Source organism: Myotis myotis, unplaced genomic scaffold (genome assembly GCF_014108235.1).
Source record: "Myotis myotis isolate mMyoMyo1 unplaced genomic scaffold, mMyoMyo1.p scaffold_m19_p_2, whole genome shotgun sequence".
NCBI lineage: Eukaryota > Metazoa > Chordata > Mammalia > Chiroptera > Vespertilionidae > Myotis > Myotis myotis.
Window position 1 is genome coordinate 21862161 of NW_023416324.1, and position 21110 is coordinate 21883270.

A 21110-nucleotide genomic window follows, 5' to 3' on the forward strand; every position below is an offset into this window, starting at 1 on the left:
CATTGCAACCTCCCAATCCACCCTGCTCTGTGCATGACAGGGGGCAGCGCCCCAACTCCCCAATTGGCCCTGCTCTGAACCCGACCAGGGGCTGCACCTAGGGATTGGGCCTGCCCTCTGCCACCCGGGAGCAGGCCTAAGCCAGCAGGTCGTTATCTCCCCAGGGGTCCCAGACTGCGAGAGGGCACAGGCCGGGCTGAGGTACCCGGCCTGTGCACAAATTTTGGTGCACCGGGCCTCTATATTTAATAAAAGCAGCCAAAATGTAGATCTTGGATATCTGAATTAGGGGTAAAAAATGTCTTGACATCTAGGGAAAATTTATGTGGCAGTGTACGCCTCAGAAAACTACACCATGTATGTATATAGGTTCCGTCTCTTAATCTCTTTACACATCCCAGTGTGGATATTGGAAATCCATAAGAAATCATGATGGTGGGTTACCAAAGGCATCCCATTCTTACTGTACATGATCCAGTGACACTTTTCTTGGACAAAAAGTCAGTTACAGCAAAAACCAAATACATTGAGGAGGAGGAGGAGTTATTGGTACTACTGTTCTGAAAATAATCAGAGGTTCTAGTGGCTGGAGAATTCCCTAAGACAAAGAAACATCTACATTTTTATATTCTATTCAGATTGTAATGATGTGTTATAAAATGCCGAATGTGAAGTTTCATCATGATTACGGGGAAGAACTTCCTCAAAGGCTCACCACCTGTTTGATTGGACTCTTGAGAACCAAGCAGGAATGTGTGTAGGTCCTAGGCATAAGGTCCTGAAGCATTCTTTACCCTGACCTTTCAGTAAGGTATCCCAGTATGTGAGTGGGTAAAGCTACTTTTCTCTAAGAAGTTGTACCAATCCTGTAGGAGCAGATCTTTGATAATTCTTCCAGAAATCCCTCAGGGGACCTCATGTTAAACTGGTTCTTCCTTTTCTTTTTCCTCCCCCTTTCTTTCCTTCTACTTTCCCTCTGTTCCCTCACCTCTGTTTTTCTCCCTCCTCTCCCTTCTTCATTGTTCTGTTCTTTCAGGTCTTTCTTCCCCGCGACCATTAGAAACCTGTATTTCTTGCTGTTCACTACTGCTAATGCTTTATCACTTAAAAAAAACAACTTTATTGTTGAAAGTATTACAGATATCCCCTTTTTTCTTCTGTTGAAACCCCCAACCCCACTTCTGCTCCCTCCCCAGGCCTTTCCTGCACTATTATTTGTCCTTGGGCTATGCATATATGGATATAAGTTCTTTTATTAACACTCCCTCCCCCTTCTGAAATACATCAGTCTGTTGCATATTTCAATGTCTCTGGATCTGTTTTGTTCATCAGTTTATTTTCATTAGATTCCACATATAAGTGAGATCATATTATACTTGTCTTTTTCTGACTGGCTTATTTCGCTTAGCATAATACTCTCCAGGTCTCTCCATCCTGTCTCAAAGGGTAAGACATCCTTTTCATATAGCTGCATAGTATTTATTCCCTTGTGTAAATGTACCACAGTTTTTAAACCCATCAATCTACTGATGGGCCCTTGGGCTGTTTCCAGATCTTAGCTATTGCAAATAAGGCTGTGATGAACATAGGGGTGCAGGGTGCATATATTCTTTGATTGGTGTTTCAGGCTTCTTAGACTATATTACTAGAACTGGGATCAGCTTTATCACTCTTACTCATTTCCCATAGACTGGAAAAGGGAGTTCAAATGTATTATTATAACTATTAATTTGAGGTTCATAAAATGCTGGTAGATTTTATTTTTGACCATTAATTACTGGTAGTAGCTTTTCTCATGATTTAATAAGATCATAGCTTTAGCTCATGGCACCTTGTCAAAACCTCCCTTGGCTTTTCTCTTGGCTTAACTTGTAGTTTTGCTTTCAACTCACTCTGTAATTTTCCTTGTATGATTCATTTGGTTTTAACTTTTTTCCCATATAAATCACTAAAGTGCTAAAATGTGTTCTTATAAATTTCACTGCTTCTACTTATTTGCTCTTGATTATTTTTCCTTTTACAATTTTCTGGATTTGTCAGTTATCATTCTGTTTCTGTTACTGGTATAACATCATTTGGCCTCCCAGTTTCATTTCCATTCAAATCCCATTACATGTCACATTTCTTCATTCAAATCTCATTGCATGTCACTATAGTATTTTCTGTGGTATTTTTACAGTTACAAGATATTTTTATGTGTGCTGTGTTGTTTCATCTTATTTCATAAGGCCAGAGTAGATGATACTAACTCTATTTGTAAATAAGGAAACAGGTTCTAGAAGATAAGTTAATTATACAAGGAGCCAATCTAGCACCACAATCAAGTTCTTACTTTTATTAGTCTACCAATCTTTTGGTAAATAAAAGTTGTTTAATTAAAAAAGAAAACCTACAGAAGGTTTTAAAATAGAAACTTTAAAGAGCCAGAGAATTCCATTTTTTTTTATAAGTTCTAAAAGTTGGAAATTCAGTAAATGTTACATCAAAATCAATTTTTTACCTTTTCTTTTTGCACATAATAAAAGGGAGCTAATCTATAATCTTTCATTGAAATAATTGAATTAGAATGAGAAGGCAAATTATTTGTCACAATAGTGAGTCACATAGTCTTGGAAATCAGAATTCAGTAATTAAATGTTGGGGCCTTTTTTTAGTCATATCAAGTTAACTTACTATAGGAGGAAGTGGGCTCTTCATTTCTAAAATACTTTCTTGGGATAGTGATATGTATCTTCCTTTTTGGTAAACAAAGGGAAGTTAAAGGTATTGGTAAAGGATCTTTTTGTGTGTTTTGTTTTGAACCTGTTTTTCTGCTCTGAAAGCTTTTGGGTCATCAGATTTTCACTTCTGAAGTTATTAGTCATTGGTTTGTTATTAAATTTGTAAATTTAGGTATTATCGGGGGAATCTTAAAGTAACATGATTCTGCCTTGAAGGCATTGTGAGGTGAAGAAACAGAGTACTTAAGATATATACTTATTTTATTGTATTACATGACTAAGGTATATTTGAGGCTTACAGAATGTATCAGAAAGTTGGAATAATTGTTACTGACAGCTGATGGGAGACCATTAAAATATGCCAATAAATATTGATTTTTATTTGGAGTTTTCTGAGATAAAAAAAGTTATTTTTACTTAAAATTTACATTGTGGTATATAACATTGGAATGTTAAGATTGGTCAATGTTAGAAAATCTTTTTTTTTTTTAAATATATTTTATTGATTTTTTACAGAGAAGAAGGGAGAGGGATAGAAAGTCAGAAACATCGATGAGAGAGATTGATCAGCTGCCTCCTGCACACCCCCTACTGGGGATGTGCCCTCAACCAACGTACATGCCCTTGACCGGAATCGAACCTGGGACCCTTGAGTCCACAGGCCGATGCTCTATCCACTGAGCCAAACCGGTTCGGCAGAAAATCTTTTAATATATAACTTTACTAACAGGTCAAGTAAGACTATATAGATAGATATATAGATGCCAGAAGACATCTCATGTAATTCACTATGCATTTCTTATAATACTCTCTTGATCGTGGTAAGGAAATACCTACTTAGATCAATAACAGTCATTGAATTTAAAACTAAAGTGATGGAAACTTGTTAATTACTAAAAGAACACAAATTACTGATTCATCATTGTTATTTAACTCTTGTTGGATTTCGCCCCAATATAGTATGTTAAAGAAATTAGAAATAATGGAAAAGGGGAGACAGAATTATCGTCATTTGCTGGTAAGGATCTTTATTAGAAAATTAGTAGAACTCATGAAAGTTTAATGGACTAGCTAGTTGAATATTAGTTAAATAAAAGATAGCAATATTCTATAAATCATATTTCCTCAGTTAGATAATATGATAAGAAGATAAACTATTTTCTATAGCAAAGGAACTAAAATGTCCTATGTTAGATGAAACTTGAATAAATGGTGAGACTTTTTTTAAAAAAAGTAAGATATCAGTTATTTCTAATTAAGGTATAGGTTTGATATAATTCTGATGAAAATATCAATATGTTCTCATGTTTTGAAGGAGTAAACAGACATGCACATACCACGTTACATATATGTTCTAAAGATAGATAGTGACAAACTCTAATAATTGGTTAAACATTCCACAATTATTTTCATTAGAATAGTGTGATTTTATAAGGTTAGTGAGACTAATAATGATACAGAATGGATTGCCACAAAAAAGATACTATATTTAAAGGAATTAGATGTATTAATGATGAATGGAAGGAATTCACCAGCTATTCAGAGAAAGAAAAAGAATAATGCCTATCTATAATAATAAGAGTGTATATGCCAATTAGACCAGACGTCCTTCCAGACAAAGCTGGGGCTGGGAGGGAAGCCTGGGTCCCGGGTGCCAGAAGGAAGCCAGTGCCAGCAGCCAGGGGAAGGAAGGCCTACTCTTGCACAATTTTTGTGCATCGGGCCTCTAGTTATACATAAAAATAAATACCAGGTGGATTTAAAGTAGGGGCTGGTAAAATATCAGTAATGGGCTAAACCCAGCTTATCCTCTGTGTTTCTGTCTTGTTTTGCTTTTTTTCCTTGCACACATTTTTTTGTAAATGAAGTTTTATTGGAGTATTGCCACATTCATTTATTTTCATATGGTTTCTAGATGCTTTTGCTGTACTATGGCAAAGTTGAGTGGTTCTGATAGTATGGCTTGCAAAGTTAAAAATACTTAATATCTGACCCTTTGCAGATAAAGTTTGTGGACATCTGGATTAAAGAACTGTATTATAGACAATGAAACCACATTCTTAGAGTTTGTTGCAGAAGTAGAACTTTGTAAGAAATAGAAGGAATCACAAAGGTAAAAAGTGTCAGCATTTTGGCATAAAAATGGAAACTTCAGTACATAAAATTTTATCTCAAAGTACATAATGAGAAAATGTTGATACCAGATGTTACAGAGGGCTAATACTATTACAGTATACTCTTTTATAAATAGATATTAGAAAAGAATTGCAAATTGAAACACCAATGGGGAAAAGCCTTTTAAATGGCTTTTTTCACAAATTACTAGAACAAATATAATTAAGTGATACTTGTTTGTTTTTTAAACAATGTCATTGCGTATCAGGAACTTTTACTATGTATTTGTTTACTTAGTAATTCCACTATAAGGATCATTTCTTTTAGGAGTTAATCCTAAAAATGAGAATTTGAGTATTCACAAAGATGTTCTTCATGGAATGTGTGAAAAATGGAATGACACTGGGTTGGGGTTATGTAACTCTATGTCATGCTGGGCCATGAAAACGGAGCCTCAGTCCAAAGGAAAAATCAGCAATACTGATCCTGTCCTTATTTATTTCAAGTTTTGATACTATATTCATCATGGATTTTGCATTTTTTATTTTAAAAAATATTGCATTAACATAATTTTTTATCTTGATTACTGATATTTTTGGTGCTTTAATTTTATGCCTGAGGCAAGTGCCTCTCTCACTTCAACCCAATCTCTTTCCTGTATAATCTGTTACATCTGTTAAAATATATCAGTATTTCTCAAACTTGAGGAGTAATATACAGATACCCCTCACCACAAAGAAAGGGAGTATTGTTGGAGTTACCTGAGAATTCCAAGAATAAGAAGTCTTGCGGGATTTTTGCAAGTCCAGTGTGATAAACAATGAATTAATCTACTACTTTGCAGTTTCGCAGTGCAATAATATAATTGTAAAAGTAAACAATAGCAATGAAAACTGGTAGTATAACTCAGTTATATGTGGTTATTTATGACTTTAAATATGTTTACATTCACTAAAAATGTCATTGAAATAAAAACACAGTTTTAAAAAATTATTTTAGAATTCTCAGACTCCCCATATTATATCTATAGACCTCAAGGACTCTTGGACTCCAAATTAAAAAACTCTGATGCTTAACCACTTAGACGTGGAGTAATGTTTAATATGCAAATGTTCAGTTGATTCAAGTGGTCAAAAAAATCATTTTATGAGAATGGTGTATTTAATATAATCGCAAAGAAATAAAACCTCTGAATGCAGGAGGGGAAAGAAGACTAGAAAAAAATATACCTAAAGAATAACAGTGATTGTTTTGAGGTGATATAAATATGATTAGAATGTTTTTCTTTCTTTTTTTTAAAAAATATATTTTACTGATTTTTTACAGAGAGGAAGGGAGAAAGAGAGAGAGAGTTAGGAACATCGATGAGAGAGAAACATCGATCAGCTGCCTCCTGCACATCTCCTACTGGGGATGTGCCCGCAATCAAGGTACATGCCCTTGACCGGAATCGAACCTGGGACCTTTCAGTCCCCAGGCCGACGCTCTATCCACTGAGCCAAACTGGTTTCGGCTAGAATGTTTTTCTTATTCCTGTTTGTCTAAATTTTGTATAGTGGGTGTGTATTACTTTTATAATAGGTAAACAGCAACTTAAAATACTGTAATATTAAAATTTTAAAAAATGATTTGTAATTATCTGGTAGTACATACTATAAGTTAATTAGGTAACTGCTTTCATATTTGGCCTTTTATTCTCTCAGCATATACAAATTTACTCCCTTATTGTAAATATATGTTGCTGCTGTGTTGTTGTTTTTTTTAATGTAGTAAATAAACATTTTCCACCCCTATATAGCTATTGTAAAATGTCTTCAATGTTTGGATTTCTTTAGATACATTGTATTTATTCTTTCCTCTATGTATTCATTTCATTTTGTTTTGTTTTTAAAGGAGTTTAATCATGGCCAACAGCAAAAAACTCAAGAGGGGGAACTGAAAATTAGTGCTGTGTTTTCAGTCAGTGGCAGTCCTCTTGGTAAGATACAGAACTGAATGATTATATTTATTTATTCTGACCAATATGAGTGAGAAGTATCTACTTGTATTAGTAAACTAAGCAGTTCTCTCTGCCCAGTTAGAATGGCTTTAACTGCGTATTGCATAATTAGTATTGAGTTTCAAGACCAGTTCTAGAAGAGAAAGGAAGATTCATACTTAAAATTCATGGTCAAAGTAAAACATTTTCTTTCAAAAAAAATTTTTTTTTTAAAGCTCCACAGTTGACTACTGGCTTCCAGCCTCCTCTGACGTCATCTGGCATGAATAAAATGCTACCTTCAGTTCCAGCCACAGCTATTCGAGTTTCCTGTTCTGGTTGTAAAAAAGTTCTACAGAAGGGGCAAACTGCTTATCAGAGGAAAGGGTCTACGCAGCTTTTCTGCTCTACACTGTGCCTCACTGGATATACAGTTCCACCTGCCCGCCCACCACCTCCTCCCACCAAGAAAACTTGTTCAAGTTGCTCTAAGTATAGCAGAATTCTAAATTATCTTTTTTGTTTTCTTTCTTTTAAGATACTTTGTTCTTATCCGTGTATTGTTTAATTTTCTACATTTCCATGGTTTTTGAGAAATATCACATTATTTAGTACCAACAGATAAGTTGTTGTTTTTCTTTTTTCTGGATGTCAGGTGCTCAGCTTTCTTTTTAACTTTAAATTCATGGTCAAAATAAAACTTTAAATAATGCACCTTTTCTATATTAGAGATGTTTTTGAAACCAATCTTTTCATCCTTGTTAGTTGAGATACTTTATGAAACAAAAACTATACCATTTTAGGGGTATTATATGGCCAAAATATTTTGGTTGCAACTGTAGGCAATAGATACTTAAATCCAACAAATTTGAAGTTATATTTCCTACTATATAATTAGAATTCATTTAATACTTTCTTCTTTACATGGATTCAAATATATATATATATGCACATATATATGTGTATATATATATATATACACATATATATGTGCATATATATATTCAATATCTGAATTACTTCAGAGGTCCCATTTCAGTGTTTAACAACAAAAAAGTGTGTGTGCCCTTAGACCTTATAAGGACATCCTGATATATTTGAATAATATGTACTAATTTTGTAAGGCGATTGATAGAAATTTTAAATATGTCAGAAAAAGATGAATGATGCCTTGTTCTAATAATAGAATCACGTTGGCTTCTATTATTAACCTATGCAAACCATGTTTTAGTAGTTTAGATATTTGTGTTAAAGTTCCTCATGTGGATGCAGCTCTTTCTCTGTGGAAAAAGATGCTCCCTCTTGTGGTTCAGTTGGAAAAAGGCATATAGACAAAAAAAAAGAATTTTGAATATGGTTAGATATTTTTCTGGAAGTTAGTCATAAGCACATCTCTTTATGATTAAAGTTTAATTAACAGACATAGATTTCTTTCTTTATACTGTTTGAATTGTGAAACGTGCTTTTAGAAATGAGTACTTAATATACCACATGGCTAATGTCTATATTCTGGTATATTAATCATCAGATTCAAAGATTAAATCAACTTAATGTTATTATTTTTGTAGTTTCTTATTTTGCAATGAAATAATTTTACATAACTTTCTATTATGTTTCTTTCTTAATTCTTACTTTGGGGATCAGCACTTTTTAAAATTTCAACAATATTTCTCTTCTCTAATAATCATAGATACTTCTTTAAAAGAATGAGTGGGTTTCAAAATGACCATAGAAAACTCAAATACGTTTTAAATATTTTTTTTATTGATTTCAGAGAGGAAGAGAGAGGGATAGAGATATAGAAACATCAATGATGAGAGAGAATCGTTGTTCCGGCTGCCTCCTGCATGATTCCCAACTGGGGATGGAGCCCGCAACCCAGGCATATGCCCTGACCGTGAATCGAACCATGACCTCCTGGTTTGTAGGTCAACACTCAACCACTGAGCCAACCCATCTGGGCTCAGATAAATTTTAAAATGTATACCGTCTTTCTGTGCTTTCTAATTCTTGTCTACATACAAGGTAGGTGAAAAGTAGATTTACAGTAGTTCTTTTGGATAATAATACAATAATTAAGAAATAATTATACAAGAATAAACTGTGCTTCTCATCACGACTGTAAACCTACCTTTGCCCCACCTTATATGTTATGATTTTCATCTAAATTTATTATATTCATTTAGTTTGTGGTGTTTGCCTAGTGTTACCTGGTGATAGGTCATTTTTACCTACATGTCATATCTTATGTATCTTGATCTTATGTGATGTAATTATTCTTTAAGATTGCATTTTTCATATATATATTTTTATTGATTCAGAGAGGGAGAAGAAGAGAGAGATAGAAACATTAATGATGAAAGAGAATCATTGATTGGCTGCCTGCTGCACGCCCCCTACTGGGGATCGAGCCCACAATCCGGGCAAGTGCCCTTGACTGGAATAGACCCTGGGACCCTTCAGTCCACAGGCTGACGCTCTGAGCCAAACCAACTAGGGCTAACATTACATTTTTTATTGCTGTTTAGTCTTATCCATACATTTTCTCTTTTTTTCAACCTGTCATTCATTGACTTTTTTTTTCCTTTAAATCATCACCTAAGGATATGTTTATTGATTTTTAAAGAGAGGAGGAAGAGTGGGAGAGAGGGAGGGAAGGAGGGAGGGAGGGGGGAAAGGAGGGAGAGATAGAGAGAGAGAGAAAGAGAGAAAAAGAGAGAAAGACAGAAAGAAAGAAAAAGAGAATCATCGATGTGGGAGAGAAAACATCTTTTGGTTGCTGCCTGGACACACCTTGACCTGGGATCAAACCTGCAACCTAGGCATGTGCCCTGATTTGGAGTTGAGTCCACCACCTTTTGGTGTACAGGATGATGCCCAAACCAGTTGAGCCACCTGACCAGGGCTCATTCCTTGACTCTTAATTGTTCTACTGACTTCATTCACTTACTCTGTTATGCTTTTTATTTATTTACCCCTTGTTCTATTTCATTTGCCTCTTTCAGGTTTTCTTACCTACCTATCACCTCAGCCCTTTCTTCTTCATTTTCTTTCTTATTTTCCCCCCTCCTCATTTTACAGAATACTCCTTTCTAAGGCTCAGTCCCCAGCCCCTGATCAGTCTTGGTTTTCTTTGTATATAATTTCCATTCCTGAACTACTACTTTTTCATCTCCTTTTCACCACTTTACCTTTTTCCCCTGTTATTAACACAGTCATTACAAGTCTGGGATAATCTGGCTATCCGATTATCAAATTATTGAATTGGATTGTACCTTAAAAGGAAATTATATTCAAAGAAGTTTAAGGATTTGTTCAGTGGCACATAACTGGTTAATTTTGGCACATGCACTATCCTCCCTTTCTCCAATAATCGATATAGTTAAACAAGTTTAATTTGTAAGTCAATCCCTATAAGAAGGATTTCAATTTAGTTTGAATAGGTGGAGCTAGAAAAGATTTTCTTTCTGATAGTTACTGCTGCTTTTATAGCCGCAGCATTTAGGTTGAAAGAAACTCATTAGTTTGGAATAACAGTTTTATTTTTCTTAATCTTTTATTTACCACTACAGGCCCGGTGCACGAAATTCAAATTTGTGTGTGTGTGTGTCTGTGTGTGTGTGTCTGTCTGTCTGTCCCTCAGCCCACCTGCACCCTCTCTAATCTGGGACATCCCTCTCACAATCCAGGACTGCTTGCTCCCAACCGCTCGCCTGCCTGCCTGACTGATTGCCCCTAACCGCTTCTGCCTGCCAGCCTGATCACCCCCTAACCACTCCCCTGCCGACCTGATTGCCCCTAATTGCCCTCCCCTGCCGGCCTGGTTGCCCTTAATTACCCTCCCTTGCTGGCCTGGTTGCCCCTAACTGCCCTCTCCTGCAGGGCTGGTCCCCCCCCCCCCCCAACTGCCCTCCCCTGCTGGCCTGGTTGACCCCAACTGCCTTCCCTTGCAGGCCAGGCCCCTCCCAACTGCCCTCCCCTGCTGTCCGATCGCCCACAACTGCCCTCCCCTGCAGGTCATCTTGTGGTGGCCATCTTTGACCACATGGGGGTGGCCATCTTGTGTGTTGGAGTGATGGTCAATTTGCATATCACCTCTTTATTGTATAGGATATCTTTTAGTATCTTGGATTAACTAAAACTGAATATATTTTGGCTAATCATTTAATTTTTAGTTTCCTTAGTCATAGGTACCTAATGATTTGTTTTTTAAAAAGTATATTTCTGCCCAGCCAGTGTGCTCAGTGATTGAGTGTCCATCCATGAACCAAGAGGTCATAGGCTCAGTTCCCAGTCAGGGCACATGCCCGGGGGTTTGGGACTTGATCCCCGTAGGGGGCATTCAGGAGGCCGCTGATCAATGTTTCTCTCTCATTGATGTTTCTATCTCCCCATTCTTCTCCCTTCCTCTGTCTTTCTAAAATCAGTAAAAACTTCTTAAAAAAAAAAAATATATATATGTATGTATTTCAAATCCTACATAAAAGAGGTAATTTTTAGTATAATTTTGTTAGTACTATTATAAAAATTAGATTTCTTTATATAGTAGCACTCAAGGAAATAACTGTTTCAGGGTTCTCTGTACCATTTCTGAATTTTTACTATCTGAATGAGATTGCTTCTTATTCTGGAATAACATGTACTCTGCTACAATAAGATATAATGTAATTGGACACTAAGCTTACTTGAGAGCAGTGAGAAATACCTACATTTTTGTTATGTTTTATACTTCCATTACCTTGATTCATACTGTTTCCCAATTCTTTATCTCCTTAACTTTTAGAAAATTCTTATTAAGGTCTAGTTCAAATGTCATCTTCTTTTGGGTAGCCTTTCATGTCACATAGTGTCTGAAATAATTGTTCCTCATTTCTGTTTCTACATAGCACTTTATATGTATCTTTTTCAAAAGTATTACATTACTCTTTTATATTTTAAGGATGCTTCTTTTATGTTATTTGATATATCATTTGTCTATTTGTCCCAATATACTAGGAGCTCCTTGAGTGCATGCTTGCACTGTATCTTGACATAGGAGTTAGCTAATGCCTGGCTCAATACAACTGCTCAGTAAATACCCTTGTAAATGAAATACAGTAAAACTTAATTAAAAATGAAACAACTATAAAGGCAAAAAAAAATGCAGAGTAGTCTGGAGCTATTAACTATAGAAGATGAGGTATGAAGTTGTGTATTGCAGTGTAGTGTGGTATCAGGTGTTCTTTATCATAATTCTCATGTTTAGTGTTATCTTTTATTGACGCAGAGATATTTGTAATCTTTTCTAAAAAGTACTTTATTAGTATAACCTATTAAAGATGCAGGAATTAATAGAACACAGCTTATTCACTATTATGTGGGTGTGTACTCATAGGAAAGAGATACTCTTTAGAAAATTTATCAAGGTATTTTAAAAAATTTATTTTTTGCCCTGGCTGGTGTTTCTCAGTTTGTTGGGAATATCTCGTGTACCAAAGGGTTGCTGATTTGATTCCCAGTCAGGGCACATGCTTGGGTTATGGGCTCTATCACTTGTGGGGGGCATGCAGGAGTTTGCCAATGGATGTGTTGCTCTCACATGCATGTTTCTCTTTCCCTCTCCTTTCCTCTCTCTTTAAAAAAATCAATAAACAACCATTCTTTTTTTAAAAAATTTGTTTTTAAAATGCTTTACACTTAAACTATTATATAGGAAGACTGTTTTATGGGGGATGGGTGGAGTGGTAGATGCTTCAGATAGAGGGACAGATAGAGGAACCTTAATCCCTAGGATTTTAATCTCTATTCCCTTTGTAAGTGATGCCTACATATTAAATTATTTAGATATAGAAATGGTTCAGTACTATATAATCATGCTAGAATATACACTGTAGGTTGAAAGGTGTCCTTACTTTTAAAAGATAGTTCTTTACGAAAATTTTAAGTATTAATATTTTTAAAGAATATTTTGAAAATATAGAAGAGCCTGAAGAAGAAAATTAAAAATCTATTTTTACCGATTAGAGGTAATGAATGATAACTCATGTATATATTTTTTAAAATCTGGAAACAATGTATAGTAGTAATTCAACATTTCTATGGAGTAAATCTCTATTAGGTCCATTTTATTTTATTTTTTAATTTTAAATATATTTTTATTGATTTCAGAGAGGAAGGGAGAAGGAGAGAGAGAGAGAGAGAGAGAGAGAGAGAGAGAGAGAAACATTAATGATGAGAGAGACTCATTGATCAGCTGCCTCCTGTATACCCCCTACTGGGGATGGAGTCTGCAACTGGGCATGTACCCTGATAAGGAATCGAACTGTGACCTGGTTCATATGTCGATGCTCAACCACTGAGCCATGAAGGCCGGCTTAGGTCTATTTTATAGAACAGAACTTAAGAATCAAAGCAATTTATCAGTTTATCCAAGAAAACCCAGGTTTTCTGACTTAAATATCAGTTACCTTTTCCTATACTGTAATTGCCTCTTTTATTTTATTTAGCTCACAAAAAGGAAAAAAATTAATTATACTGTGACTTATTTTATCTTTAGAGACATTTTAAATCCAAAGGATGTGATCAGTGCCCAGTTTGAAAATACGACCAGTAGTAAAGATTTTTGCAGCCAGTCATGTTTATCAACATATGAACTGAAAAGAAAACCTGTTGTTACCATAAATACGAATAGCATTTCAACCAAATGCAGCATGTGTCAGAAGAATGCTGTTGTAAGTTATCTTTTATTTTATTGGGGTGAGGGGTCTAATGCTTGTGCTTAAAGAAAAGTTTTGATAGTCTCTGCTTATTGTTTGTATTTTGTTATTTCTTAATTCCTAGATTCGACATGAAGTTAATTACCAAAATGTGGTACATAAACTTTGCAGTGATGCCTGCTTCTCTAAGTTTCGCTCTGCTAACAACCTCACCATGAACTGTTGTGAGAACTGTGGGGGTTATTGTTACAGTGGCTCTGGACAATGCCACATGCTTCAGATAGAGGGGCAGTCTAAGAAGTTTTGTAGCTCAACGTGTATTACAGCATATAAGCAGGTACATGACCATATTTAATCCTGATGACTTCGTTTATTTTAGGGGTATTTAAATTTTTTGGTGGAATTTATTTATGAAAATGTCACAAAAATATTAAGATATTATTACCTTAATTAGTATTTTTACATGTAAGTAGTAGTTGTCAAATGAATGCCTGTTAAAAACTTTATAACAAGAGTTTTATAAGTAGCATATATTTCTTTCTTTGGTTAATCTTTACCCAAGGGTATCTTTTCCATTGATTTTTTTTTTTTTTTTTTAGAGTCGAAGGCAGGAGAGAGAAAGAAAGAAAGACTTCAATGTGAGAGAGAAACATCAGTTGGCTGCCTCCCACATGTACCCCAACTTGGGAACTAAGGCAGGGATCAAACCTACAATTCCTTGACTGGGAATTTATCCTAGTCCCTTTGGTGTGTAGGCCAGTGCTCTAACCACTGAACATGCCAGTCAGAGAAGTGGCATATATTTCTGTTTATGCATTTGAAATACATGTTTTTAGGTATGACTTTTATTTCACATATGATTCATGTTTTTGAAGAATATTTCGAAAATGCAGAAGAGTGCAAAGAAGAAAAATAATGTACCATCTATTTGGTGTTAGTCTTCTGTTTTTTTAAATATAGTTTGCTTTACATACACACACACAAACACACACACATTTTACTTGCTAGGGTAATGTTCAAGTTGCATATATATTCTTGAATTCAAATCCTTATGGTTGAAATTGCAATTCAGAAAATAAGAACTTACCATTAATTGTTTAAGAGTTTTTTTCTTCTCTTCATGAAATAAAAAATAAATGTGGGTTATATATTATTTTGTGAATTAAGGGTTGTAGAGAATGAATTGGATGAATTCTAGTATGACAAATGTCTAATGCAATTTCGTACACCATTTATATTTTGTTACTAAATTTTGATCAAAAATTAGATTTTAAAATTATAAGCACAAAAGAATAGTACAAACTTTTTACATTTAAAATTTTACAATGGCTTTCTGTTTCAGTGCATTTGCTGATCGTTTGTTTTCTTAGGAAAGTGAATTTTTTTTTTTTTTAATATATTTTATTGATTTTTTACAGAGAGGAAGGGAGAGAGAGAGTTAGAAACATCAATGAGAGAGAAACATCGATCAGCTGCCCCCTGCACGTCTCCTACTGGGGATGTGCCCGCAACCCAGGCACACGCCCCCGACCGGAATCGAACCTGGGACCCTTCAGTCCGCAGGCTGACGCTCTATCCACTGAGCCAAACCGGTTTCGGCAGGAAAGTGAATTTTTATACAGTCAACTAAAATTTGTAAATTTAATAATGTTGATTGGGAACTTTATTTAAATTGTTTTTTAATATATATCTATATATCTAATCTCTATCTCTATCTCTATCTCTATCTATATCTATATCTATCTATATCTATCTATTTTTTTCTTGATTTCTGAGAGGAAGAGAGAGATAGAAACATCAATGATGAGAGAGAACTACCGTTTGGCTGCCTCCTGCACGCCCCACACAGTGAATTGAGCCCGCAACACGGGCATGTTCCCTTACTGGGAATCAAACTGTGACTTCCTGGTTCATAGGTGGATGCTCAACCACTGAGCCACTCTGGTGGGGCCTTTTTTTTTTTTTTTTAATTGGTTTTAGAGAGAGGAAGGGAGAGGGAGAGAGAGATAGAACCATAAATCTGCTGCTTCCTGCAAGGCCTCTACCGGAGCTGGAGCCCATGACCTGGGCATGTGCCTCTGAGTGGGAATCGAGCTGGCGACCTCCTGGTGCATGGGATAAGGCTTAACCAACTGAGCCACACTGACTAGGCTTAAATTGTTCTTAAAACTTTATAATGGCCCTACCCGGTTTGGCTCAGTGGGTAGAGCGTCGGCCTGTGAACTGAAAGTTTCCAGGTTTGATTCTTGTCAAGGTTGCGGGCACATCCCCAGGTTGTAAGCTTGATCCCCAGTGGGGGACTTGCAGGAGGCAGCCAGTCAATGATTCTCTCTCATCATGGATGTTTCTATCTCTCTCTCTTCCTTCCTCTCTGAAATCAATAAAAAAATATATTAATAAAAAAATAGTAGCTGTATTCTTATAAAACAAAAAAACTTTATGATTCTGAAATTTTAAACATTATACAGTGTTCCCATTTATTTCTGATTAATATACAAACATATTAAAAGGGGTTAGCTTCCTGCCCTAGCTAGTTTGGCTCAGTGGATAGAGTGTTGCCTGCGGACTGAAGAGTCCCAGGTTTGATTCGGTCAAGGGCATGTACCTCGGGTGCAGTCTCCTGGCCCTGTCTGGGGCATGTGGGAGGTAACCAATTGGTGTGTCTCTCTCAGTTCGGTGTTTCTGTTTATCTCCTTCTCTCTCTTCCACTCTCTCTAAAAATGAATGGAAAAAGTATCCTTGGGTGAGGATTAAAAAAAAAGAGGGTGGGGCGGGGTTAGCTTCCTTTAGGAAATCTTGTTTTTTGCTCTCATGGGGGGAAAAAAGCCCTAACAGTGTTTTCATGTGTTTTATCTTTGTTCAAATGTTTTTCTGTATCAAGTAATAAAAGTTGCTTGGGCCGAAACCAGTTTGGCTCGGTGGATAGAGCGTCGGCTTGCGGATTGAAGGGTCCCAGGTTCGATTCCGGTCGAGGACATGTACCTGGGTTGCGGGCACATCCCCAGTAGGAGATGTGCAGGAGGCAGCTGATTGATGTTTCTCTCTCATCGATGTTTCTCTCTATCTCTCTCCCTTCCTCTCTGTAAAAAATCAATAAAATATATTTAAAAAAAAAAAGTTGCTTGGATTCAGTCAATTGAAAGATGCTCGTCAGGGCAAGTGCCTGGGTGGCACGCTTGATTCTTTGGTTCCACAATAGAAGGAACAATTGGTTGAAACATTTTAATTTTAAATTATTTTATTTTTAATTTTTTAAAAAAATGTATTTCATTGATTTCTTACATAGAGGAGGGAGAGGGATAGAAAGTTAGAAACATCGATGAGAGAGAAACATTGATTAGCTGCCAAGGTACATGCCCTTGATCAGAATCGAATCTGGGACCTTTCTGTTCGCAGGCCGATGTTCTATCCACTGAGCCAAACCGGTTATAGGGCTAAATTATTTCATTATAATTTAGCCAATATCTGTTAAAATTTTGACATATTAATATATACTGTGGTGTAGAGAAAGAACTTGGATTTAGAAGTAAAGCAGGTCTTAGTTTGATTCCCAGACATTATATTCAAATAGAGTTTTACTTTGGGAAAAGCAGTTAAACTGCTTGAATCCATTTTCTTGTCTTGTAAATGGGTAGTAAAATACCTATGTCACTGAGATATTTTTAGGTTACATATGAAGTAAGAATGAGATAGCACCTAGTATAGAACCTGAAACATTTTATAAAATGCAAACACAGAACCTCAGAAATATGTGTGTACTGGGCCTCTATGTAAAATTTATTTCTTACTGAGGATTGTAATTATAAAAGTTTGAAAGCCACTAATTTAAAATATTTTAACAGTGTTAAGTATAAACATTTCAAAGAATTATGCTTTTACTTGTAATTGGGTAAAATGAATTTTATTTTATTCTTTTAATAGAAATCAGCCAAAATTACACCATGTTCGCTTTGCAAATCATTGAGATCCTCAGCAGAAATGATTGAAAATACCAATAGCTTGGGAAAGACAGAGCTTTTCTGTTCTGTTAATTGCTTATCTGCTTATAGAGTTAAAATGGTTACTTCTGCAGGTAATATTGGTTTTGTAAACTATATTTATATAATCATTGGAAAAGTTATAGTTACTGCTTTGTTTATATATTACAGGTTTTTGTTCAAATTTGGTTGTCTTTTAAGGCCAATTTAAAATATTTCAGATTTGTGTTACAAAATATCACCTATTACCTGATTGCTTTTTTTATGTTTGTTTATTGGCTTGTTTATTAGTGCATTTGTCCTTAGCAAAAGAATTTCATGTGGCTTCTTTATTGTATTTTCTTTTCCACACCTGATTTATTTTAGGATTTGTTTATCTTATAGTTTCCAGATAGACTGACAACTTTAAAAGAAATATTTTTTATGTTAAGTTAGTTTTTATCTGTATGTGCTGTGATTAAGTTTAGTTTCAGTTCCTGGCTCTTGAATTTTTATATCTTATGCAATATTTACTTATTTTCTCATACATTTTTGTAAATTTATATATATATAAATATATATACATATATATATATATACACACACACACACATATATATTACTCATTAGTTTTATTTTGATTTGCTAAGGTGTACAAGTTCAGTGTAACAGTTGTAAGACTTCAGCAATTCCTCAGTATCACCTAGCCATGTCAGATGGAAGTATACGCAACTTCTGCAGCTACAGTTGTGTGGTAGCTTTCCAGGTATGGCTTCAGGAACCTTTCTCTTCTCCAGTGAGTGAGTTGCCTAAAACTATATAGTAATGTGAACTTATTAGGTGTTTTCTAGTGCCTGGATTGACTAAATTTCGACTATTTAAGTCCTATTAAACTTGCATTCTTTGGTTCATCCTATCCTGTATTTGGAGGCATGTCATTTAACTGCGTTCTGTAAAATTAATGGTATTATTATCTCCTAGATTATCTTTTGGGAATATATTATTTTTGAATTATTTTATTTTATTTTTGTTTATAAGTGACACTCCCCCCTTTCAAGTATAAGCTGCTCACAGGCAGGAATTTTTGCCTATTGTCAAATGTATTTTAGGTGCTTAGAACTATGCTTGGTATTCTTAGACAGTCAATACTACCTTGTTTGAACAAACTATGATATTGCTTTTGTTTTTTCTCTTTATTCCAGAATTTGTTTAACAAACCAACAGGAGTGAATTCTTCAGTAGTGCCCTTGTCTCAGGGCCAAGTAATTGTAAGCATCCCCAGAGGTTCAACAGTGTCAGCAGGAGGAGGTAACACCTCTGCTGTTTCTCCCACCTCCATCAATAGCTCTGCTGCAGCTGGTCTCCAGCGTCTTGCTGCCCAGTCTCAACATGTTGGGTTTGCACGAAATGTTGTAAAACTTAAGTGTCAGCACTGCACCCGTCTTTTTGGCACAAAACCAGAACTTCTTGACTATAAGGTAAAGTGTAGAATCATGATAAAGGTTTTGAATATAAACTGATCTACCTGTAAAATTGTTTCTGGCTTTTTATTTCTCAAAATTGTGCTATTTGTTTTTTGTAAATAAGAGGGATAAGGATTTCCGTAAGATAAATGTTTAATTAGTACTTGATAATTATTTATTTGCAGGGTAAAATGTTTCAGTTCTGTGGCAAGAATTGTTCTGATGAATATAAAAAAATTAATCATGTAATGGCAATGTGTGAATATTGTAAAATTGAGAAAATTTTAAAGGAGACTGTGAGATTCTCAGGTGCTGACAAGTCATTCTGTAGTGAAGGTAAAGACAAAATTATCTTACCTACTATGCATGTTGGTTCTTTTAACAGTAGTTGATGATTTAAGCTGTTACTATGTGGGTTTATTTTATCTTTGTATAACACTATACCCTTTTCTTTCGTTTATGCTTGTTTCAACATTTTTCTGATCAAATTCTTCATATCATTTAAATGTTAAAATGAAGGAAATGATCCTCCAAGTATATAGCAGAAGATGGTAATGTGATAAACATTTATCGATATTAGGTTGATAGGGTTTTTTCAGTTCAGGTGCTTCTAAAGGGAACTCCTTAAATTTGGTAGCATCCTAAGGTTATACTTTATTGTTCTAAACAGCCATTATATTTATGAACATAGATAATCTGAATTTGCAAATCAGTATGAGATAGACTTTCTTCTTTATTTAAATGACTATCTTAAATGTTTAGAATGTTTTGTGTTATTCTAAAACTGTACAGGATTAGCTTACTAGATTAGTGGATTCCAAACCTTTTGACCACAACATACATACACACAAAAATACATTTTACACTGTGATATCACATATCCAAATAAAACAAAAGTTTCATTAAACAAGTTGACGTTTAGCTCAGCCGGTGTGGCTCAGTGGCTGGTTGTCGACCTGTGCACCAAGAGGTTGCCTTTGTGATTCCGGGTCAGGGCAAGTGCCTGGGTGGCACCCTTGATCCCCATTGTGGAGTGTGCTGGAAAAAGCCAATCAATGTTGATGTGTCTCTCATTGATGTTTCTCTCTCTCCCTCTTCCTTCCTCTCTCTAGTACCAATAAAAAATATTTAAAAAAATTGACTTTTACTACATGAGATGCACTATAATATATTTTTTAATGTTTTTATTTTATTTTATTGATTTCAGAGAGGAAGGGATAGGGAGAGGGAGATAGAAAAAGTAATGATGAATCATTGATCAGCTGCATTGTTTTGTGAAGGTGGGTCACACGCCTCACACTGAAGATTGAGCCTGCAACCCAGGCATGTTCCCTGACCAGGAATTGATGTGTGTTACCTCCTGATTCATAGGTCAATGCTCAACTACTGAGCCACACCGGCCGGGCACTATAATATTTTTTAAATGATAGTATTGGTCGTGTATATTGATCTCTTTATTTAATTGGTGAAGACCCAGGTGTGGTATCTTTACTATGGGGCATTTAAATTAAAGATGGAGATACTTAATATTTCTGCCTAATTTTAATTTCATCTTCCCTGATTTTTTTTATAGGTTGCAAATTGCTTTATAAACATGACTTGGCCAAGCTCTGGGGAAATCACTGTAAAATATGCAGTTATTGTTTACAGACATCTCCCAAATTGGTGCAGAGTAATTTGGGGGGGAAAGTGGAAGAGTTCTGTTGTGAAGAATGTATGTCCAAATATACAGTTCTGTTTTACCAGGTAAATATAATTCACATTTATGGGTTTTTCAAATTAGGGCATACATTATTCCCTTATTTTATTTGTTGACCAAGTATGAAGGAAAATTTAAGTATTTAAACTTTTAAGATTAAATGTATTATGTTCTTTAGCATTAAATTAAGATTTTGGAAGACTTTAATGTCACTGAAGTTATATTTCTTTTGTTTGTAATTTCCATGGAGAAGACCTAACAAACAGTCTTAAGACATTAAATACTTAAAATTAAAATTTTATTCATTTATCATTTAACTAAAATGATTTTGTTTTCTGAAGTCTTTGAGGAAGATAGATCTTATTTCACTATGTTTTTTAATTACAATTTATTTGCATCTCTATAATACTACTTTTTAACGCTTAGTATAAAATCATTGATAGATAAATATTTACCACTTCAGGATAATTAAACTTCATTTTTT

General features: G+C 35.0%; 1 protein-coding gene across 16 annotated transcripts in view; it reads left to right on the plus strand.

The window, feature by feature from the left end:
• ZMYM4 (zinc finger MYM-type containing 4) overlaps window positions 1-21110 on the plus strand; it is a 124422-nt gene that overhangs the window by 62406 nt on the left and 40906 nt on the right. For 15 of the 16 annotated variants that reach the window (XR_004973848.1, XR_004973847.1, XR_004973849.1 and 12 more), the window contains 9 exons: window positions 6729-6813; window positions 7050-7305; window positions 13349-13523; window positions 13633-13845; window positions 17430-17580; window positions 18115-18230; window positions 18667-18942; window positions 19113-19263; window positions 20501-20673. Coding sequence is in view for 12 of the 16 variants with exons in the window: in XM_036347696.1 (XP_036203589.1) it covers window positions 6729-6813; window positions 7050-7305; window positions 13349-13523; window positions 13633-13845; window positions 17430-17580; window positions 18115-18230; window positions 18667-18942; window positions 19113-19263; window positions 20501-20673 (1596 nt within the window). In the remaining 4 variants the exon portion in view is untranslated. Of the gene's footprint in view, window positions 1-3680; window positions 3739-6728; window positions 6814-7049; window positions 7306-13348; window positions 13524-13632; window positions 13846-17429; window positions 17581-18114; window positions 18231-18666; window positions 18943-19112; window positions 19264-20500; window positions 20674-21110 lie in introns of all 16 variants that reach the window. The other variant, XM_036347706.1, reaches the window with a different exon arrangement.